The sequence below is a fragment of the Aulonocara stuartgranti genome (assembly GCF_965226115.1).
Source record: "Aulonocara stuartgranti genome assembly, chromosome: 13".
NCBI lineage: Eukaryota > Metazoa > Chordata > Actinopteri > Cichliformes > Cichlidae > Aulonocara > Aulonocara stuartgranti.
In genome coordinates, this window is record NC_138949.1 from 7,572,620 (window position 1) to 7,589,999 (window position 17,380).

At 43.1% G+C, this 17,380-nt stretch overlaps 1 protein-coding gene across 2 annotated transcripts; it reads right to left on the bottom strand.

Annotated features, from left to right (window-relative positions):
- Nucleotides 1-1,282: 1,282 nt before the first annotated feature.
- epcam (epithelial cell adhesion molecule) lies at nt 1,283-16,762 on the bottom strand. 2 transcript variants are annotated; one of them, XM_082556246.1, is made up of 9 exons: nt 3,688-4,043; nt 3,031-3,132; nt 2,674-2,935; nt 2,519-2,584; nt 2,364-2,427; nt 2,174-2,272; nt 1,896-2,093; nt 1,768-1,809; nt 1,283-1,671 (listed from the first exon to the last, which is right to left on the bottom strand). In XM_082556246.1, exons 1-9 carry the CDS (start codon nt 3,743-3,745, stop codon nt 1,648-1,650), a joined length of 915 nt encoding a protein of 304 aa, XP_082412372.1. In that variant the 5' UTR covers nt 3,746-4,043; the 3' UTR covers nt 1,283-1,647. The 2 variants fall into 2 exon arrangements, with proteins under 2 accessions (XP_082412372.1, XP_082412373.1); XM_082556247.1 differs by lacking the exons at nt 3,031-3,132; nt 3,688-4,043 and adding an exon at nt 16,654-16,762.
- Nucleotides 16,763-17,380: the final 618 nt, after the last annotated feature.

Here is a 17,380-nt window from a genome sequence, read left to right on the forward strand (position 1 = left end):
TTTAAATTAGCCCCACTGAAGCAAACTGAAAACCGACATGTCGGTACCTGCAACAGGTGCCTCACAGCGAGCGGCACACCTTCATTCCTGCAGTCTTTCACAGAATCGAGGGGTGGGGGAGGGTAAAAGGAGAGAAGCTATATGATACCTAACCTGGCTGAACAAGTTAGAGATCTGCTTTTGTGCTCCTGTTGCTATGGAGCTAGAGAGAGGGGGCGGGGCTCACAGGAGGGTGCTGGGTGAGGCCAGAGGGAACTAAGGTAGAGCAGGTGACTGATACTGTGCTTTATGTGGGGACTGAGGTTAAAAGAAAGTAAGTCAACTGCTGATGTTGAAAACAGAATGCAAATGCATACAATAAACAGGAAGGTATACTTCTTTAGGTCAGTATTCTTTCAAATGTGCTCCAAGCTTCAGGAAGGCTCCACACTGAAAAAGTGTAAACAAGCACGGCCTCCTCGAGTGCTAGCTTCACAGACCACAGCTGTACAGAACCAACCACATACTTCTTGCAATACAAACATGTTGCAACAGGAAACCAGGCGGTTTATTTATGTATTCAGATTGATAGATAATGCCAACTTCAGTTTGTTTGATGAGACGATGTCTGCCATTTTAGTCCACTTGGACTTTGGCCCTTTCACCTGACTCAGTCAATCATTCCTGCCCTAACATTTTAAACCGAGGGCAGTCTCAGTACAAGCATATGCATGCATTCGTGAGTGAGATGGAACCTGTCCGACAGGTTCAACACGTCACCAAACGACTCCTGAGCGCAGCTAGAAATGCCTACCTATAATAAAAGGTTGTCCGTCTCACCTGAGGCAGTGTGACACACAAAAACAAGTCCTTTCCATCTTGGCCATAGTGGCACAAAACTGCTAAGAGCTGTGAGTTTTGCTTAACATGCAAAAGCCTACTGCAAAGCACATTCACATGATTCCTGCCACACCCGTGCAGTAGCTGATCTCCAGCAGACCTGCCCCCTGTAAACAAAGTGCCTGTTACGAACAACGACTATCGGAGCAGCCATCTTCCCAGACAACGGAGGCTTTACACTTCTAAGGAAATACACCAAAAAAAAAAAAAAAAATGTCTGAGAGGTGGAGTATCGAGGAAGGGGGGAGAATAATTAAAAACCCACACAACTTTAAATCAGCTTCGATCATCTCATCATGTTCAGCAGTTTTCAGAGTAGTTTCCTCCATCTCGTTCCCATCCCCCACATTTAGTCTGGTAACAGTGGAAAAATACAGCCAAAACATCAAGAAACCTGCTTCAGTGTCTTTTAAAGCATGTTTTATTAAAAACAATCCAAACAAACACAATAGAAAGTAAGAAACTGTACACTCTATGATGTGGAATTTAAATTCTAATGTTAAAATGAGGCATGTCAGGCACACTTTAAAAATGCACAGTACTTATATGGCATGTAGACCAGAGGGATGATGCTTTAAGACTTTACATGATTTATAAATAAATTGTAGCAGTAATGACACCCCAACAAAGAAAACAGAAAGGTGATTATTCATTTACAATCTGCAAGTCTCAAAAGATAAAAATGGCACGCTCCCACAGCGAGGAAAAGAAAACAAGGTAATCCAAAAAAGGCGATTGTATGCGTCGACTCTTCACACTCTCTCTGCTTTACATTTGCTCCATCTCTCTTTGCTGAATTGGAGGAAAGAGCAGACACACACACAAAGTTAATACAATGACCCTTTCTCTCAAAAGATAAATTTACAGACAGCAGGTCGTTTATCTCACCTGAGTTTTTTTGTACTTCCTCTGTCGCTTCTGGAAAAAGAACTACAAACACAGAAGAAACCAAATTATGGCTTGAAGAACAAATGTTAAAACAACAAACGACACTTCTGACATGCAGATGCGCTCACCACAGCCAGCAGGCCAGCAATCACAGCCAGCACCACCACCACGATGACGGCGATGATCCCGCCTGTCAGGTGCTTCATGGTCATGGTCGGGGGCTCCTCGTCCACATAGTACACGATGATCTTCTCCATCATCAGATTCTGCCCACCCACAGAAGCAGTAAAGTTTTTCTGCTCAGTAAACAGTGGCAGCGCCTTCACCTGCAGAAAGTCACATGAAATGATGAAGTTAGCCAGTGGGTCCATTATACAAAACGTGCACACACACAGGTTGTACATACGTCTTTCTCCATGTAGTAGGCCATTCTGGACAGGTCACTGATGCGCTCTCCTTTTGGCTTAGTCACATCAACCACAATCATGCGAGCGTCTGGGTCATACTGTAGAATGACAGGATGTTAGTTAGCATGGCAGTGGTGCTTTTTGCTTTGTTCTAAATTACAAACAGTTTTTTGTTGGACTGTCACTCACCTGAATCTCCTTCACCAGGCTGGAGTCAAGTTTGTAACGGCTGTTAAGTTCACTTGCAATAGCACTGTTTTAAAAAAGACATTAGGATGGTGAGATCTGGAAATGTCAGCCTCAGCATGTTTCTTAACTTTTAATAAGGGCTGAAGTGGACTTACGCCTTCAAATTGTCTTTATTCACGTTGGTGGGCCCCTCCTTGTGTGTCAGCTGAAGACGGACCCAGCTGGAAGAGGGAAAAATAAAATAAAGAAATGTTGAATACTTGAACTATTCATCCTCACAGCAATCCTTCACTATAGTGAAATCACTTACTTGGTCTCCACCAGCTTCTCACACTTGAGGGTCTGGTCTCCCTTGTCAGTCCGACGGACTCCAGCGCTGTTGACGCACCAGCACACATCTGTGTTGTTGCACTGCTTGGCCTTGAATTTGCCGTCATTCTCACATTCAGGGTCATAGATGCCATCGTTGTCCACAATGGCGGTCTCATGTTGCTTTCCTCCAATAGTGCGAGTGCTCAGGCCCCTTCTAGCTCTGTACATTTCAGCTTTCATCAAGAAGCACTTGGGGATCACTGATGGGGGAACAAAATGCACAGCATGAGCAGGCTGGAGTGTCAAACAGAGGACATGAAACAGGAAGGAGCCCCTTTACCACTTCTAAACTTACATGCTGTGCAGACTATGGGCTGTTTTGTACCATTACCAATCAGAAGAGTACATGAACATGGGGGTCCCTCGCACATAGCCCACTTCATAGTGTCACATGTACCTAAAGAGAAAGGAAAAAAAACAAACCCACCATACTAGCAGGTTATTAACAGGAACTCAAATATGTAACCACATTACTATACTGTGACTTCCCGAGGCTTAACACACACACACACACACACACACACACAAAGCTGGAATACAATAGAAAGATGAATCTTTGGTATGACAGTGTTTGAAAAGATTTAGTCTTTTGTCTTCCTTATAGCTCGAAACGGAGACGTTAAATCGTACAGGTAGACCGGCAGGTTTGCCTGGGCGTTGGTTTCTCCCCACAGAGCGGAACAAACCTTCCCAACCCCCACCCACCTGAACTAGCTAGTGTTACATCAAAAACAGATTTTTGGTCCAACTCTGGCGGCTAATTACATTATTTTAACAAATAAAACAAGCAAAACTACATCTCATAGAAAGATAATGTATCTATGTCTTAAATAAAGCTGGTTCAAACTTTAAAAATGTTTGTTTTTGCGAAAACTTCCATCAAATCTACGTCAAAATGAACTGTGCGATTTTTCAGCCGGATACAATTTTATATCAAATTTAAACTACTTACACTGAGCCGAGGCTCCGACCGCGAGGGCGGCGAGAACAGCAAAAATCCACATTTTCATGATCAAACAAAAAAAGTCTTCGTCTGTCCGCTTCCTATGCGTCCGTCTCCCGCAGAGGTCAAAGACCGAGTGAAGAATGCCCTCGACGCGCCCAACAAGGCTCCTTTTCTCGGCGCAGGTGTGTCCCGGTCAAACCTGTTTTAGAGAGGAACTAAAGCGCGCGCACTCACAGGTGAGACGAGGAACCGAACGAGCGCGAGCACACGCTTAAAAGTTGAATTCAAATTCAAAGCAGAGCTTATCCTGGATTATATTCCGTTTGGTAGTTGTTGCACACCTGATGGAGGAAGGACCTGAGCAGTAAAATTTATAAGAGAATTACTCTCATGACGTCAGGCTAATTTGCATAGGCGGCGGAGTGGGGAGGGGGCGGGGGAAACGCACCTATATCCGGTATGACCATATTTGCCCTCTCTGTCTCTGTTGAGATATTTTCATTTTCAAATCATAAATAAATTTAACGTTTACCCTTGTGACGTCATCGTCTTGTTATATTTATCAAAAATTATCTGAAACTGGTTTAAAATTTGGTTGAATTCATCTTTAAATACCTTTAAATGCCTATGTAACCATCGGCTTTTAGTGTTTTGGGTTCACTAACACAGAAAGGAGTCCGTTAGGAACTGCAGGGAACTGGTTATTAAGGTGTTTTCCTCTCTTTTCCCCTGTTTTCCGTGTTGATATTTTCCTGACGTGCTTGTTGAGTTTCGTGTAAAACATGTAGAAAAAGGCAAACTCTCCTAGGCTATAGAAGCCATGTCATGTGGTGTTGATTCATATCATAAACTTTACTTTTAAACAAATAAAAGCGTTTATTATAATTATTATTCTCAACGTATTTTGTTGTAAGACCGCCATCATAATATTCCCGCAACATTTTGTGGCAGATAACTAGAAATCCCATGTTGCTACACTGAAACTACCTAATGGTGTAGTTTCACTTTAAAATACATAGTGTTGTTCATGCAGATGTTTTTCCTTGTTATGAATTGTGAAACACCGCGATGCGATGACATCATCAGCAGGTATCTAACAGAAACCGGAGAGGGAGAAAACATTTCTCAGGTGTTGTGAGTCACATTCTCACGGATGAGTCACAGCCTCGGGTCTCTGTCTGAGAGATACTCTCACCAGCTCTGCACAAATCCTTTCCTACCTGATCTAGCTGGGATCAAGTGGCATAAAGTGTTGTTTTAAAAGATTAAACTTTTAAGTTGGGGACAGTTCTTATTTGGGCTTCATGCACAGCGAACCAGACGAATGCTCTGCTGCCACCTATGGCACACAGTGTGCTTTTTGTGTTTTTCCTGACACACCTTTCTTTTTCATGAGCGTGTTTACAGATTGAGAATCTTTAACTGCCTCTTCTTCAGTCTGGACAGTTACCCGTTTAAAGAAGACAGTTGTTAAACACTTAAAACTTTAGCAGGGTTTTATATGTCACTCCAGAAACACGAAAGGAAACAAAGACACATATTGGAAAGAAATCGCTTCACTAGGAAAAACTGAAAAAATGTGTTGCATGTATTTCCCAATTAAAAAACACGCCCTATTCTTTTTGTATACCATAAACAAAGTGCTTTCTTTATATTTTTTAGACATAAATATTGTCTACAAGCAGATACTTGTGATTAAATGTACAAAATTTGGTGGTAAGGAACAAAAGGTCTGCTTTTAGTGTGATCGCTAGTGTCCGAGCCAATCTGACAAGGCCGAGAAGGTAAACAGTTTTTCAAAAGTCTAATGGATATCATGCATTAAATTCAAAATGATATAGATCTTTATTTCAATTAGTAGCTTTTTTAATTCATCTGCATACAAAAGCCGTGCCTATATGAAACAGGAAGTTGTAGCCCATAACTACTAAGTACACAGAAAGGTCAGGCGAACACCAAATGGGTTTCCAGATTTGTCATGAGAACAACATATTAAATCTTTGGAACTAAATGTAACAAGAAAGTGTGATGTCTGTCTGTTTAAAGACACCAGATCGTATCTGCAAGTGGTGTAAGTCTTTCATATCGTGCACCAAAGTTATTATAGTTTACTAAAACTAAACTGGAAACTACATGAAGCAAACCTCCACCGACACAGCTCACTCACTGGTATTTATTTTGAAGGCAAGAGTGTCGTATTTATATATATTTTCTATATATTCATTTTGTTTTCTTTGTTCTTTTTAAAGAGGAAAAATAGAAGAAATATGTATGTAGCTTGTTACAGCTTCTTTTATTTTATTTGTATATATTTTGCATATCTTATATTTTTACTTTATTTCTCAAATGCTGTGTCACTGGAGAGTGCCATACAATAAAAATGTTTACAATTTTTTTTTTTGTAAAAACATGGCTTTGTGTGTGCACTGTAAAAAAAAAAAAGCACTACAGTCATTTCAGAAACAAATGGTTCGAGATATTTGTGCTTCAGTTTTGTTGCTGGAGGTTCTGGTTTTTTAATTGAAGGCACTAATTAGCAGGTCACTGTGTCACGCTGGTTAGCCTTAGCTGGTAACGTAGCGCTCCATTCTCTGGTCACATTTAACTTAAACAAAAAGGAATTGCCTTTTAGCTACAATAAAAATGAGGCCGATTCATAAACACAAAGGTTAGCCAAATTGTTCAAAACAAGTACACATAGGTGCAAAAGTATCAGTCTTACAGCTTTTCGTATTAGCTCTACATACTAGATATTATAATCTCATGTCTCTCATTACAGTCTGTGATAAACTATTAGCTGTAATTCCAGCTCATGGCAGACATTTGCGGTAGGAGCAGCACACAAGTAACAATAGTTGTTGTGTAAGGAGTGACAGTCTGAGTAATGAACAAAATAACACTGAAACCAAGAACAAAAGGACAGCTCACTGTCATCGTCCCAGGGTTTCCTGGATTGTCTGTTATTGTTTTTCCTTCACTCCTCACCACCAGGGTGGAGTCTGGCTCTGGTCCCCGCCTCAGTACTCATCTGTTCAGCTCTACTCACCTGTCTGCCATCACTGATAATTACACACATGCCATCCATTGCTGCTGATTACTCCTGCACTACTTAAGGCCTTGGTGGAGGCTGACTTGTTGTTGAAACTTATGGTTCACCATGGCTAAAATGCAGCGAGAATTACAAAAGGTGGAGGGGTGGGCTCTGGAATGGGGGTTTAGGTTTTCCGTTTCAAAAACAAAATGGATTGTTTTCACACATAAGAGAATAAATTGCTAGTTGAGTCTCAAGCTATATGGGAATGACATAAAAAAGGTTGATTGCTTTAAATACTTAGGTATTTGGTTTGATGAACGGCTTACATGGAAAATGATATTTTACTATGTTTAAAAGGTAATGACTGGGGTGCAGATAGGACAACATTGAGAGCTCTATATGTAGGTCTCATTAGGTCAGTGCTGGATTATGGGTGTCTGGTTTATGGTTCAGCAGCTAAAACTTTGCTAAATGACCCGGACAGAGTTCAATATGAAGCTCTGAGGTTGTGTTGTGGGGCTGTTAAGACTACTCCAGTGGCTGCTCTGCAAGTGGAAATGGGGGAGCAACCATTATAACTAAGGAGGCGTCAAATTGCTTTGACTTACTGGGCAAATTTGAAGGGACATAGTGAAAGTCATATAGCGCAGAGTGTACTTAAGCCTTGCCAAGAAAAAGGGATTGGGCTATAGGGAAAGAAGTCAACGAGATGGGATTTAGTGGCACAGACCTTAGCCCAGCAGTAGCCTTGTCAGTGTTGCCACCTTGCTTATATGAGCAAATAATTCCTGACTTCTATTTCCTACGTAAGGGAGGGGGGGTGACTACAAGTGTTGGATAACAGAGTGGGTGTTGCATTTGTTCTCCCAGACATAAGTTTCGTGGCGAGTGAACGAATTACAGATGATTTGGCAGTTTATACTGGGGAGCTTGTAGCAATTTTACTGGCTTTGACCTGGATGGAGGACGCACCAATAGGGAGGTATTTGGTTTGCTCGGACTCTAGCAGCGCACTAGTGAGTATAGATAATGTCTTTGAACTCTAGACAAGATATTGTTTTTGAGATATTTCATTTATTGTAAAGAATTAAACCTAGAGGGATAGAAGTGGTTTTCTTATGGGTTCCTGCGCATATCGGTGTTGATGGTAATGAACAGGCCGATAAGTTTGCAAAAGGTGCAGCAAGAAGGAGTCATGTAGGTTTGCCTGTAAAATACAGCAAAAGTGAGGTGAAAAGTATAATCAAGGTAAAGTTAAAGGAGAAGTGGCAGTCACAATGGGACGGAGAGGGGAAAGGCAGGTATTATTATAGCATGCAGAAAACAGTCGGGCAATGTAGAAGGAGCTTTAGAAGTAGAAGAGATGAGGATATCATCTCGAGAGTAAGATTTGGTCACACAGGCTTGAATAGCACACCTAAAAAGATGGGCAAACATGACACAGGGACTTGTGACTTCTGTGGACAAGAGACATTTGAGCATGTAGTGTTGGAGTGCAAAAAGTACACGCGAGAAAGGGAAGTATTGAAGTCTGAATTGTAAGAAAATAGTGTTCAGTGTGTTCAGGGTGAGGGACATATTTCAAAGGGATGCAGGGGATGTTATTTATAGGGCAGTGTTGGGCTTTTTAAGATCGACGGGTGCGTATCCGAGGCTGTAGATTACAAAACTGTTCCGACCCACACTCCATTCCAGAGGGTGGTGGTAAATGCACCTAAAAGTTGTTTGCCAACCGCCATTAAAACGTAGGAGGAGAAGAAGAAGACTTGTTGCTGGAACTTACAGGGTCAGGGGACGGATCACCCTACATTAGATGTACTTAGACCTTGCTGGGAGAAGGGCGGGAGGGAGTTAAAGAGTTTTGGATGGGTGATAAGATAAGATAAGATAGAACTTTATTAATCCCTCGGGTGGGTTCCTCTGGGAAATTCGATTTCCAAAAAAAGCACAGCACCGACAGAAGTTACAGAGTTACAGAATATTATATATTGTGTGTGTATGTATGTATGTATGTATATATATATATATATATATATATATATATATATATATATATATATATATATATATATATACACGGCCGTAGTGATCGATGTAGCGGTTCCGAATGACAGCAATATCAGGAAGAAGGAACACGAGAAGCTGGAGAAATACCAAGGGCTCAGAGAAGAGCTCGAGAGGATGTGGAGGGTGAAGGTAACGGTGGTCCCCGTGGTAATCGGAGCACTAGGTGCGGTGACTCCCAAGCTAGGCGAGTGGCTCCAGCAGATCCCGGGAATAACATCGGAGATCTCTGTCCAGAAGAGCGCAGTCCTGGGAACAGCTAAGATACTGCGCAGGACCCTCAAGCTCCCAGGCCTCTGGTAGAGGACCCGAGCTTGAAGGATAAACCGCCCGCAGGGGCGTGCTGGGTGTTTTTATTTATATATATATATATATATATATATATATATACATACAGACACACATATATAAATACAGAGACAGATATAAATAAAATATACGAAGGGGATAAATAGAATAAATAGGAATAAAAATACAAGTGAATTGCACATTTCAAGTATTGAGTCTATTGCACTGTTGACTATTTACAAAAAGTATTGCACAAGGTATTGCACAGTGAGGTGAAGAGGCACTGCAGCTTAGTTGTTCCCCCCTCCTTTGTCCTCCTGTTTCCCCTCCCTCTCCCCTCCAGAGAGGAGTTAAACAGTCTGATGGCGTGTGGGACAAAGGAGTTTTTAAGTCTGTTGGTTCTTGTCTTGGGGAGAAGCAACCTGTCACTGACTCTTCTGGTTGTTTACGACCGTGTGCAGAGGATGCCCAGCATTGTTCATAATGTCCAGCAGTTTTTTTAATGTCCTTTTCTCTGGCACTGTCACCAGAGTGTCCAGCTTCATGCCGACCACAGAGCTAGCCTTCCTGATCAGTTTCTCCAGCCTGGATGAGTCCCTCTTTGCTGTGCTGCTCCCCCAGCACACCACAGCATAGAAAAGTACTCCAGCAACCACCGACTGGTAAAACATCCTCAGGAGCTTCCTGCAGATGTTAAAAGACCTCAGCCTCCTGAGGAAGTACAGTCGGCTTTGGGCTTTTTTATACAGGTGCTCTGTGTTGCATGACCAGTCCAGTTTATTGTCCACCCACAGCCCGAGGTACTTGTACTTGTTGACCACCTCCACCTCCTCCCCCTCTATCTGAACCGGCAGTGGACCTTCTCTGGACCTCCCGAAGTCCACAACCAGTTCCTTGGTCTTTGAGGTGTTGAGTTGCAGGTGGTTTGTGTGACTCCATGCGACAAAGTTCCTCACCAGACTTCTGTACTCCTCTTCCTGATCATCCCAGATACACCCCATGATGGCTGTGTCGTCTGCAAACTTCTGAATATGGCATAATTCAGAGTTGTAGCAGAAGTCAGAGGTGTACAGGGTGAAGAGAAGAGGGGACAGCACAGTTCCCTGTGGTGCTCCTGTGCTGCTGACCACAGTGTCAGACGTGATGTCCTTCAGCCTGACGTACTGTGGTCTGTCGGTGAGGTAGTCGGAGATCCAAGCCACCAGGCAGGGGTCCACCTCCATCCTGTTCAGTTTTTCCTGAAGCATACAGGGCCGGATGGTATTAAAGGCACTGGAGAAGTCAAGAAACAGGATCCTGACCGTGCCTTTTCCCCCATCCAGGTGTGAGTGGGCTCTGTGTAGGAGGTACAGGATGGCATCCTCCACTCCGACACCCGCCTTGTATGCAAACTGTAGTGGGTCCTGGGCATGTTGTACCTGTGGTCGGAGGAGGTTGAGGAAGAGCCGCTCTAGAGTCTTCATAAGATGTGACGTCAGTGCCACCGGTCGGAAGTCATTCAGCTCATTGGGCCGGTTCCTTTTGGGGACCGGGACGATGCAGGATGTCTTCCATAGGGCGGGCACTCTCCCCAGTCGCAGACTGAGGTTGAAGACTCGTTGTAGCGGCTCCCCAAGTTCAGCAGCACACGCCTTTAGCATCCTAGGACACACCTTGTCTGGGCCTGCTGCCTTTCTGGGGCGAAGCTTCCTCAGTTGTCTCATGACCTGATCCACTGTGACACTGGGAGATGTTGGGGAGGGGGGGAGATGTCTTGCTGCTGAGAGAGGGATTGGAGGAGGGGGGTGGTGGGGGGAAGAGCTAGAGAACTTAAATTGGAACACTTAGACATATGTCAGCGAGTGCTGAGGCCTGCAATCCCTCCATGGTTACTTCCTGAAGCAGCTGTAGATTTTGCTTTATTGTGCCAGAAGAGTAAGGACAGGACAGGCGGTCTAGACTCAAATATAGTTCAGGGTTACATCGATCAGTATTATGGTTATGTGCAAGTATATACGGATGCTTCAAAGAAACCAGCTAATCAAGTGGGGGTGGCAGTAGTAATTCCAGACTTTATGGTAAAAATTGGGAAGAGGATTAATAATGGATTGTCTGTGTTTACAGGAGAAATGATAGCGATTCTATTAGCAGTACAGTGGGTGGAAGATTTGAGGCCTTTGAAACCAATTATTTGTTCAGATTCAAGTGCAGCCTTGGTCAGTCTACAGAATGGTCATTTGAAAGGTAGGTCAGATATTTTAATAGAGGTTCAGCAAACTCTTTTCAGGATACATATGATGGTCTGTCAGTAGTGTTTGTATGGGTCCCGGCTCACTAAGGGGGAATGAAGCAGCGGATAGGTTAGCAAAGGAAGCCGCTAATCATAAGATGGTTGATCTGGCGGTGAATTTTGGTCAGGAGGAAGTATTATTAAGCTAGAAATGAGGGGTAGATCAGAATCAGAATCAGAATGGGGTTTATTGCCAAATGTTGAGCAGGTTTACAACATTTGGAAATTGCTGCGGTGCTTCAGTGCAAACATGCTGTCATAAATAGCACTTAAATAGACATGGAAAAAAATAAAAGTAGGGATAAGAATTAAGAGTGCTACGTTGAAAGATATATACATGAGTGCAGGTGGTGATCAGTGCCAAACATGGAATGATGCAGTGACACAGCGTAGGGTCATGTGTTAGTGGCGGGTACAGTCATATGGTTATTGTTCATGTGTCCAACAGCAGAGGGGAAGAAACTGTTCTTATGGCGAGAGGTTCTGGTGCGAATGGACCGGAGCCTCCTGCCTGAGGGGAGCAGGTCAAACAGACTGTGTCCAGGGTGAGAAGGGTCAGCTGAGATCCGAGCTGCACGCCGCAATGTCCTGGAGGTGTACAGGTCCTGCAGAGATGGGAGTCTGCAGCCAATCACCTTCTCAGCAGAGCGCACAACACGCTGCAGTCTCTGTTTGTCCCTGATAGTGGCTCCAGCGTACCACACGGTGATGGAGGAGGTGAGGATGGACTCGATGATTGCAGTGTAGAACTGCATCATCGTCCGTGTTGGCAGGTTGAATTTCTTCAGCTGCCTCAGGAAGTACATCCTCTGCTGGGCTTTCTTGATGACGGAGGTGATGGTGGGCTCCCACTTCAGGTCCTGGGTGATGGTGGTACCCAGGAAGCGGAATGAGTCCACAGAGGTGATGGGGGTGTCAGTCAGGATGATGGGGGGGAGTGGGGCTGTGTGCTTCCTGAAGTCCACAATAATCTCCACTGTCTTCTGGGCATTCAGCACCAGGTTGTTGTGGCTGCACCAGGACACCAGACGTTCAACCTCCCTCCTGTAGGCAGACTCGTCCCCGTCCGAGATGAGTCCAATAACGGTGGTGTCATCTGCAAACTTGATTAGCTTGACAGACTGGTGGGTGGAGGTGCAGCAGTTGGTGTACAGGGAGAAGAGCAGAGGAGAAAGAACACAGCCCTGAGGGGAGCCGGTGCTGATGGTCCGGGAGTCCGAGACATTCTTTCCCAGCCACTGTTCTGCCAGTAGATGGCAGAAACAGTGGGACGAAGACAGGAGGGGAAGGTGGTTATATAAAATTCAAAGGGGGGTGGGAGTGAGGACAGCCAGGCGAGAGGAGGTGGTGGTGTCAAGACTGAGATCTGGACATACGGGTTTGAATTCTACACCATTCTTGATAGGGAAACATGCCTCAGGGAAATGTGATTATTGTGGAGAGGATGGAACTTTGGAGCATGTTATTTTGCAATGTCGGAAGTATAAGGAGAGGAGACGAGTGGCCTAAAATCTCAGTAGCATTGCTATGAAACTTGATCTTGTTGGGTTATTACAGGAGTCGGGGGATAAATGTTATCAGGCCTTGTTTCAGTTTTTGAGAGAAGGAAGGTTGTTTGGGAGGATATGAAGGTTTTTTTTTTGTTTGTTTTTTGAGCGTGATTCCTGTCCACACTCCATACCAGTGGTGGCGGTAATGCACCATGCAGTTGTTTGCCAACCGCCAATAATACGTACAAGAAGAAGAAGACTTGTTGTTGGATTGTTGTGCTAACCTGTGTCAGTGTAACCCAGCTCACCTAGTGATTTCTTCATGCGCTTTGCTAACGTTGACTTTCCCCTTGTGTATGGACTTCCCTGAACCGCTTCCCTTCTTTGTGAACCCTGAGTGGATAAGGGTCCAGCTTGGGCTGGAGTGGCTTTTGGATTATTGTGAGTCACTGGCAGTGTGAAAAGGAGTTTGGACCTTGCTCTGCACCCCCTGCCCTGCCCCAGAACAGCACTATATGGATATTCTCACCTGGTGTCACTTTTATAAATAAACCCCCTTTTGACTTTCATTCAGACTGAGTCATGAACCTTGACACTCACAAAGATTATGTTGTTAGTGACACAGATGTAACTAATAACATGAATGTGTGAGGCCCCAAACCTGTAGTTCAGGTATTTGTGGTCCAAATCTATTCTGTCTACTAAGTGATTCTAGAAATGTGTCCAAAAGCTGCATGAATAAGTTTTGGTTCCCCCATAAGATTTTTATGTTTTATTATACAGAATTGTTTAAGTAGACTTTTTTTAGTAACAGTCAAAGAGCACACCTTTTACCAGTTTAGACATTCCTCAGATTTTGGCACATGTTGACATGACAGCATCACACATCCATGATGTGAGTCTCTGGTTTCACTACTTCCCAAAGGTGCTCTATTGGACTGAGATCTGCTGACTGTAGAGGCCAGTGGAGTGCTGTGAACTCGCTATCATGTTCACGAAATCAGTTTGAGATGATCTGAGCCTTGTGACATGGTGCGTTATCCTGCTGTAAGAAGGCAGAGAAGATGAGTACGCTGTTGTCATAAAGTGATGGGAATAGTCGGGAACAAGACTCAGTTAGGCTGTGGTGTATAAACAATGTTCAGGTGGTACTAAGGAGCCTAAACTGTGACAAGGTCAGGTCAGACTTTACTGTAAACAACCATGAATCTGTTCTGCCTTTTATCAGTGGTTCAGACAGCTGCTGGTGGTTCAACATGTATTTTTCCTTGAGGTTACCTGGTGTGTGGAGGGACAGAAACTGTGTGTGAATTACCAATAGAGCTTCTCACACTGCAGGTTCTGGTCTCCCTTGTCAGTTCGACGAACTCCAGAGTTGTTGACGCACCAGTAGTGATGGGTAGATGAGGCCTCGTGAAGCGTTTCAGCACATTCCCCAAACTGTATCGGCACAGTTTTGCTTTTTTGCTCCATACTGACACCTGCTGGACCTTAAATATCATTGCTGGCAACTTACTTGAGACTCACAACAGACACTGATTCAATGACCTAGTCATACTTATATACACTGTATACACGGTAAGGTATTGTACTTTCCATGGAATCATTTTATATCTTCTATATTACAAATATTGTAGACATCTTTAAAATATATTATGAATGACATTAAGTGAAAATTAAAATGAAAGTATTGTGAATGTAATATTACCCATTTGACTCAGTTTATTATAAATTTCTATTCAGAAAAATAGGTTTATCCAATGTTTTTGCATTCAGTCTATTGCGGTTGTTTTTTTGTTTTTTTTATACACCATTTCCCCAGCTTTGGAAACTCACAGGAACAGATGAAGCTGGGGTACACAAAAGCTGTAAAGCCAGGTGGATAAGGTTCTGATAAGATGTCTTCCTATTCCCCCAGTACGTTACACTCACTCTCCACAATACTAAGGGGTTGGCAGTCTGGTTCATCCGTTTCACTCAACAATCCGCTTTCCCCCTTCTCGTTCTCCGTTGCCGCTGTGCTTTTTCGGCACTGCGCATGCGTGTTTTACCCATATTCTATCACGATATTTCATTTTCTTATCGTTAGCATTGTACCGGTATTACCGTGAACGGTAGTGATGTGCGATACCACTGATTTCCTTTCCGATCTGATACCAAGTAATATTCAGGGTGGTATCGACGATACTGATCCGATACCGATACTTTGTACAAAAACGTATTTTATTTATTGTATCTCAAATTATAGCATCATAATGATTACAGGGCATCAGATTACTTGTTCTTATTACTTAATAATGCAGGGTTCATCATATAGAAATAAAAAATCTGAAGTTCTGCCTATTTGAACACCTTGCCTGCCTTCAGCACTAAAGGACTCCATGAGAGACGTCTGTCTCGCCCTAGCAGCACCTGTCCCTCTCCTCCTCTTCAGTTCGTCTCAACATACGCTCGTCATATTCTGTGATATGATTTACTCTGAGGTGTTTGACAAGGTTAGTGATGTTGCCACAACCATACATGCCAACCCTCCAGATTTTTCCGGGAGAATCACGAATTTCAGTGCCCTTCCCGAAAATCTCCCGGAGCCACCATTCTCCTGAATTTCCCCCGATTTTCCACCCGGACAACAAAATTGAAAAACCGTATCGCAGAATTCATAGCGTGGCCCAGCCAATTCCAGCAATGACGGCAGCGACTTAGTTTTAATATTACTCTTATTTCTCTTTCTGGGTCGCAAAAAAAACTTTTAACATATTTTCAGGTGAGAATGTAGCTGTGTAAACTTCAAATATCTGAGCCGACCGACACATCGTCTTCAAACCCCCGCGGTCTTTTGCTACTCGGGTTAAACAGGATATATAAGTCACTTTGATAACTTAAAAATGTTATTGTTTGGCTTTTTCAGTGTTTTATTTGTTCGTGGGTAAATCGGTTTGGCTGAGATTAAAGTTATTAGATTAGATTAAATTAAACTTTATTAATCCCTCGGGAGGGTTCCTCCGGGGTTTTCACACAGCTGAATAAACGTCAAACAGAAAATGATTAAACAGAAGAGTCTACGCCAGCGCCCTGTTATATCTAGACAGCAAGGAGCAGACGGCAGAGTTTCTCTCCACCGAGGGAGCCTGTGACGTACTACCCGGCTTTCTTTAGACCGCGAAGGCCGGGTCCTCAGGTGGAAGCAGCCTCTGAATTTGGACACCCCCGCTGTTTCCGGGCCGGCCAATAATAACGGTGACATTTAACGTATTTTATCCTATAAATAAACACTGTAAAATGTATTTATCCCCCCCCCCCCCCAAACAGCCCTTTTGAATGTCTCCCTAGTACGGCCACACCTCACTTTTTTGCCAAATGTATTGCAAATCACGTCTCAGCTGTTTGTGGAGGTAAAATACATCCACACAATTACGCTCAGCCATCGTTGTGAGTGCGCACGCCAAGGGGCGGCGAGACATTTATACAGACGTATTTCGCACATGACTATGAAAGGCGGAAGAGGAAGTAGTTCCTTTGAATGTAGACAATCCGAATGTTATAGTTTCCTTCCACTGTGTTCCTGTTAATGATAAACTACAAATTTACTCTAAATTACTAAAATGTCGATATTGTAATGTGAGAATCGATTTTAGAACATAAATGATTAGTATCGGAGGAATCGATATTTCAGGATTGATCCGCACATCACTAGTGAACGGTATAATATGGCCCAGCCCTACTTGGGGACCACTGATGGGGGAACAAAATGCACACCATAAGCAGGCTGAAGTGTCAAACAGAGGACATGAAACAGGAAGGAGCCCCTTTATCACTTCTAAACTTACATGCTGTGCAGTCTATGGGCTGTTTTGTACCAATATCAACCAGAAGAGTACATGAATATGGGGGTCCGTCGCAGATAGCCCACTTCATAGTGTAGAATAAAAAGGGGATGTTTTTTCCTCTTCTAGTTTCATCATTTTAATATGGCACTATTAGTTCATTAGAATCATATAACCAGCTTTGCATTAAATATATACTGAAGTTTTGATCTTACATTAGCCTTTGTACTACAGTGATTGTTATAACTCTAGTTTGATTTTTTACTTACAGGTACCAGAATAATAATATGATCTTTCATTGCAGATGTGACCATGATCAACTTATACATATTGCAGTTTGTTGCTTATTATAGAGTTGTGCTCAAGTTAATTAAGGGTTAAAAGCTACAGTCAGCGTGAATGTCTGACTGATCTATTGAGGGGAAAGGCTTCGAGCATAGAGGGCCGCACACGCTTACATACCACTGATATCATATTATTCTTTGTGGTCTTCTATTCAATTATGTTTTGCTAAGTTTAAAGTGGTAGTAATTAAATGACATTGATTAAAATATTAAATGCCTGAGTCAGTTTCCGGGCTTTTTTAGAGAATCAGTGAAAAGCATAAATCATCACTTTCATGTTTAATCATTAATGATTGAAATGAACTGAATAACGTTTAGAAGATTTGTTAATTTGTTTGTCTTTTGTTAAAAAGAGTGGTTTCAATAATTTCAGACACACCTTGCAA

What these genes read in the sequence shown, in the direction of transcription:
- epcam (XM_082556246.1), bottom strand. Translation starts at nt 3,745, where the DNA reads ATGAAAATGTGGATTTTTGCTGTTCTCGCCGCCCTCGCGGTCGGAGCC. An exon ending in GAGAAGCTGGTGGAGACCAA is followed by an intron (nt 2,585 to 2,673) that starts GTAAGTGATTTC and finishes TCCCTCTTCCAG; the next exon opens with CTGGGTCCGTCTTCAGCTGA. An exon ending in GCCTGGTGAAGGAGATTCAG is followed by an intron (nt 2,273 to 2,363) that starts GTGAGTGACAGT and finishes GTCATTCTACAG; the next exon opens with TATGACCCAGACGCTCGCAT.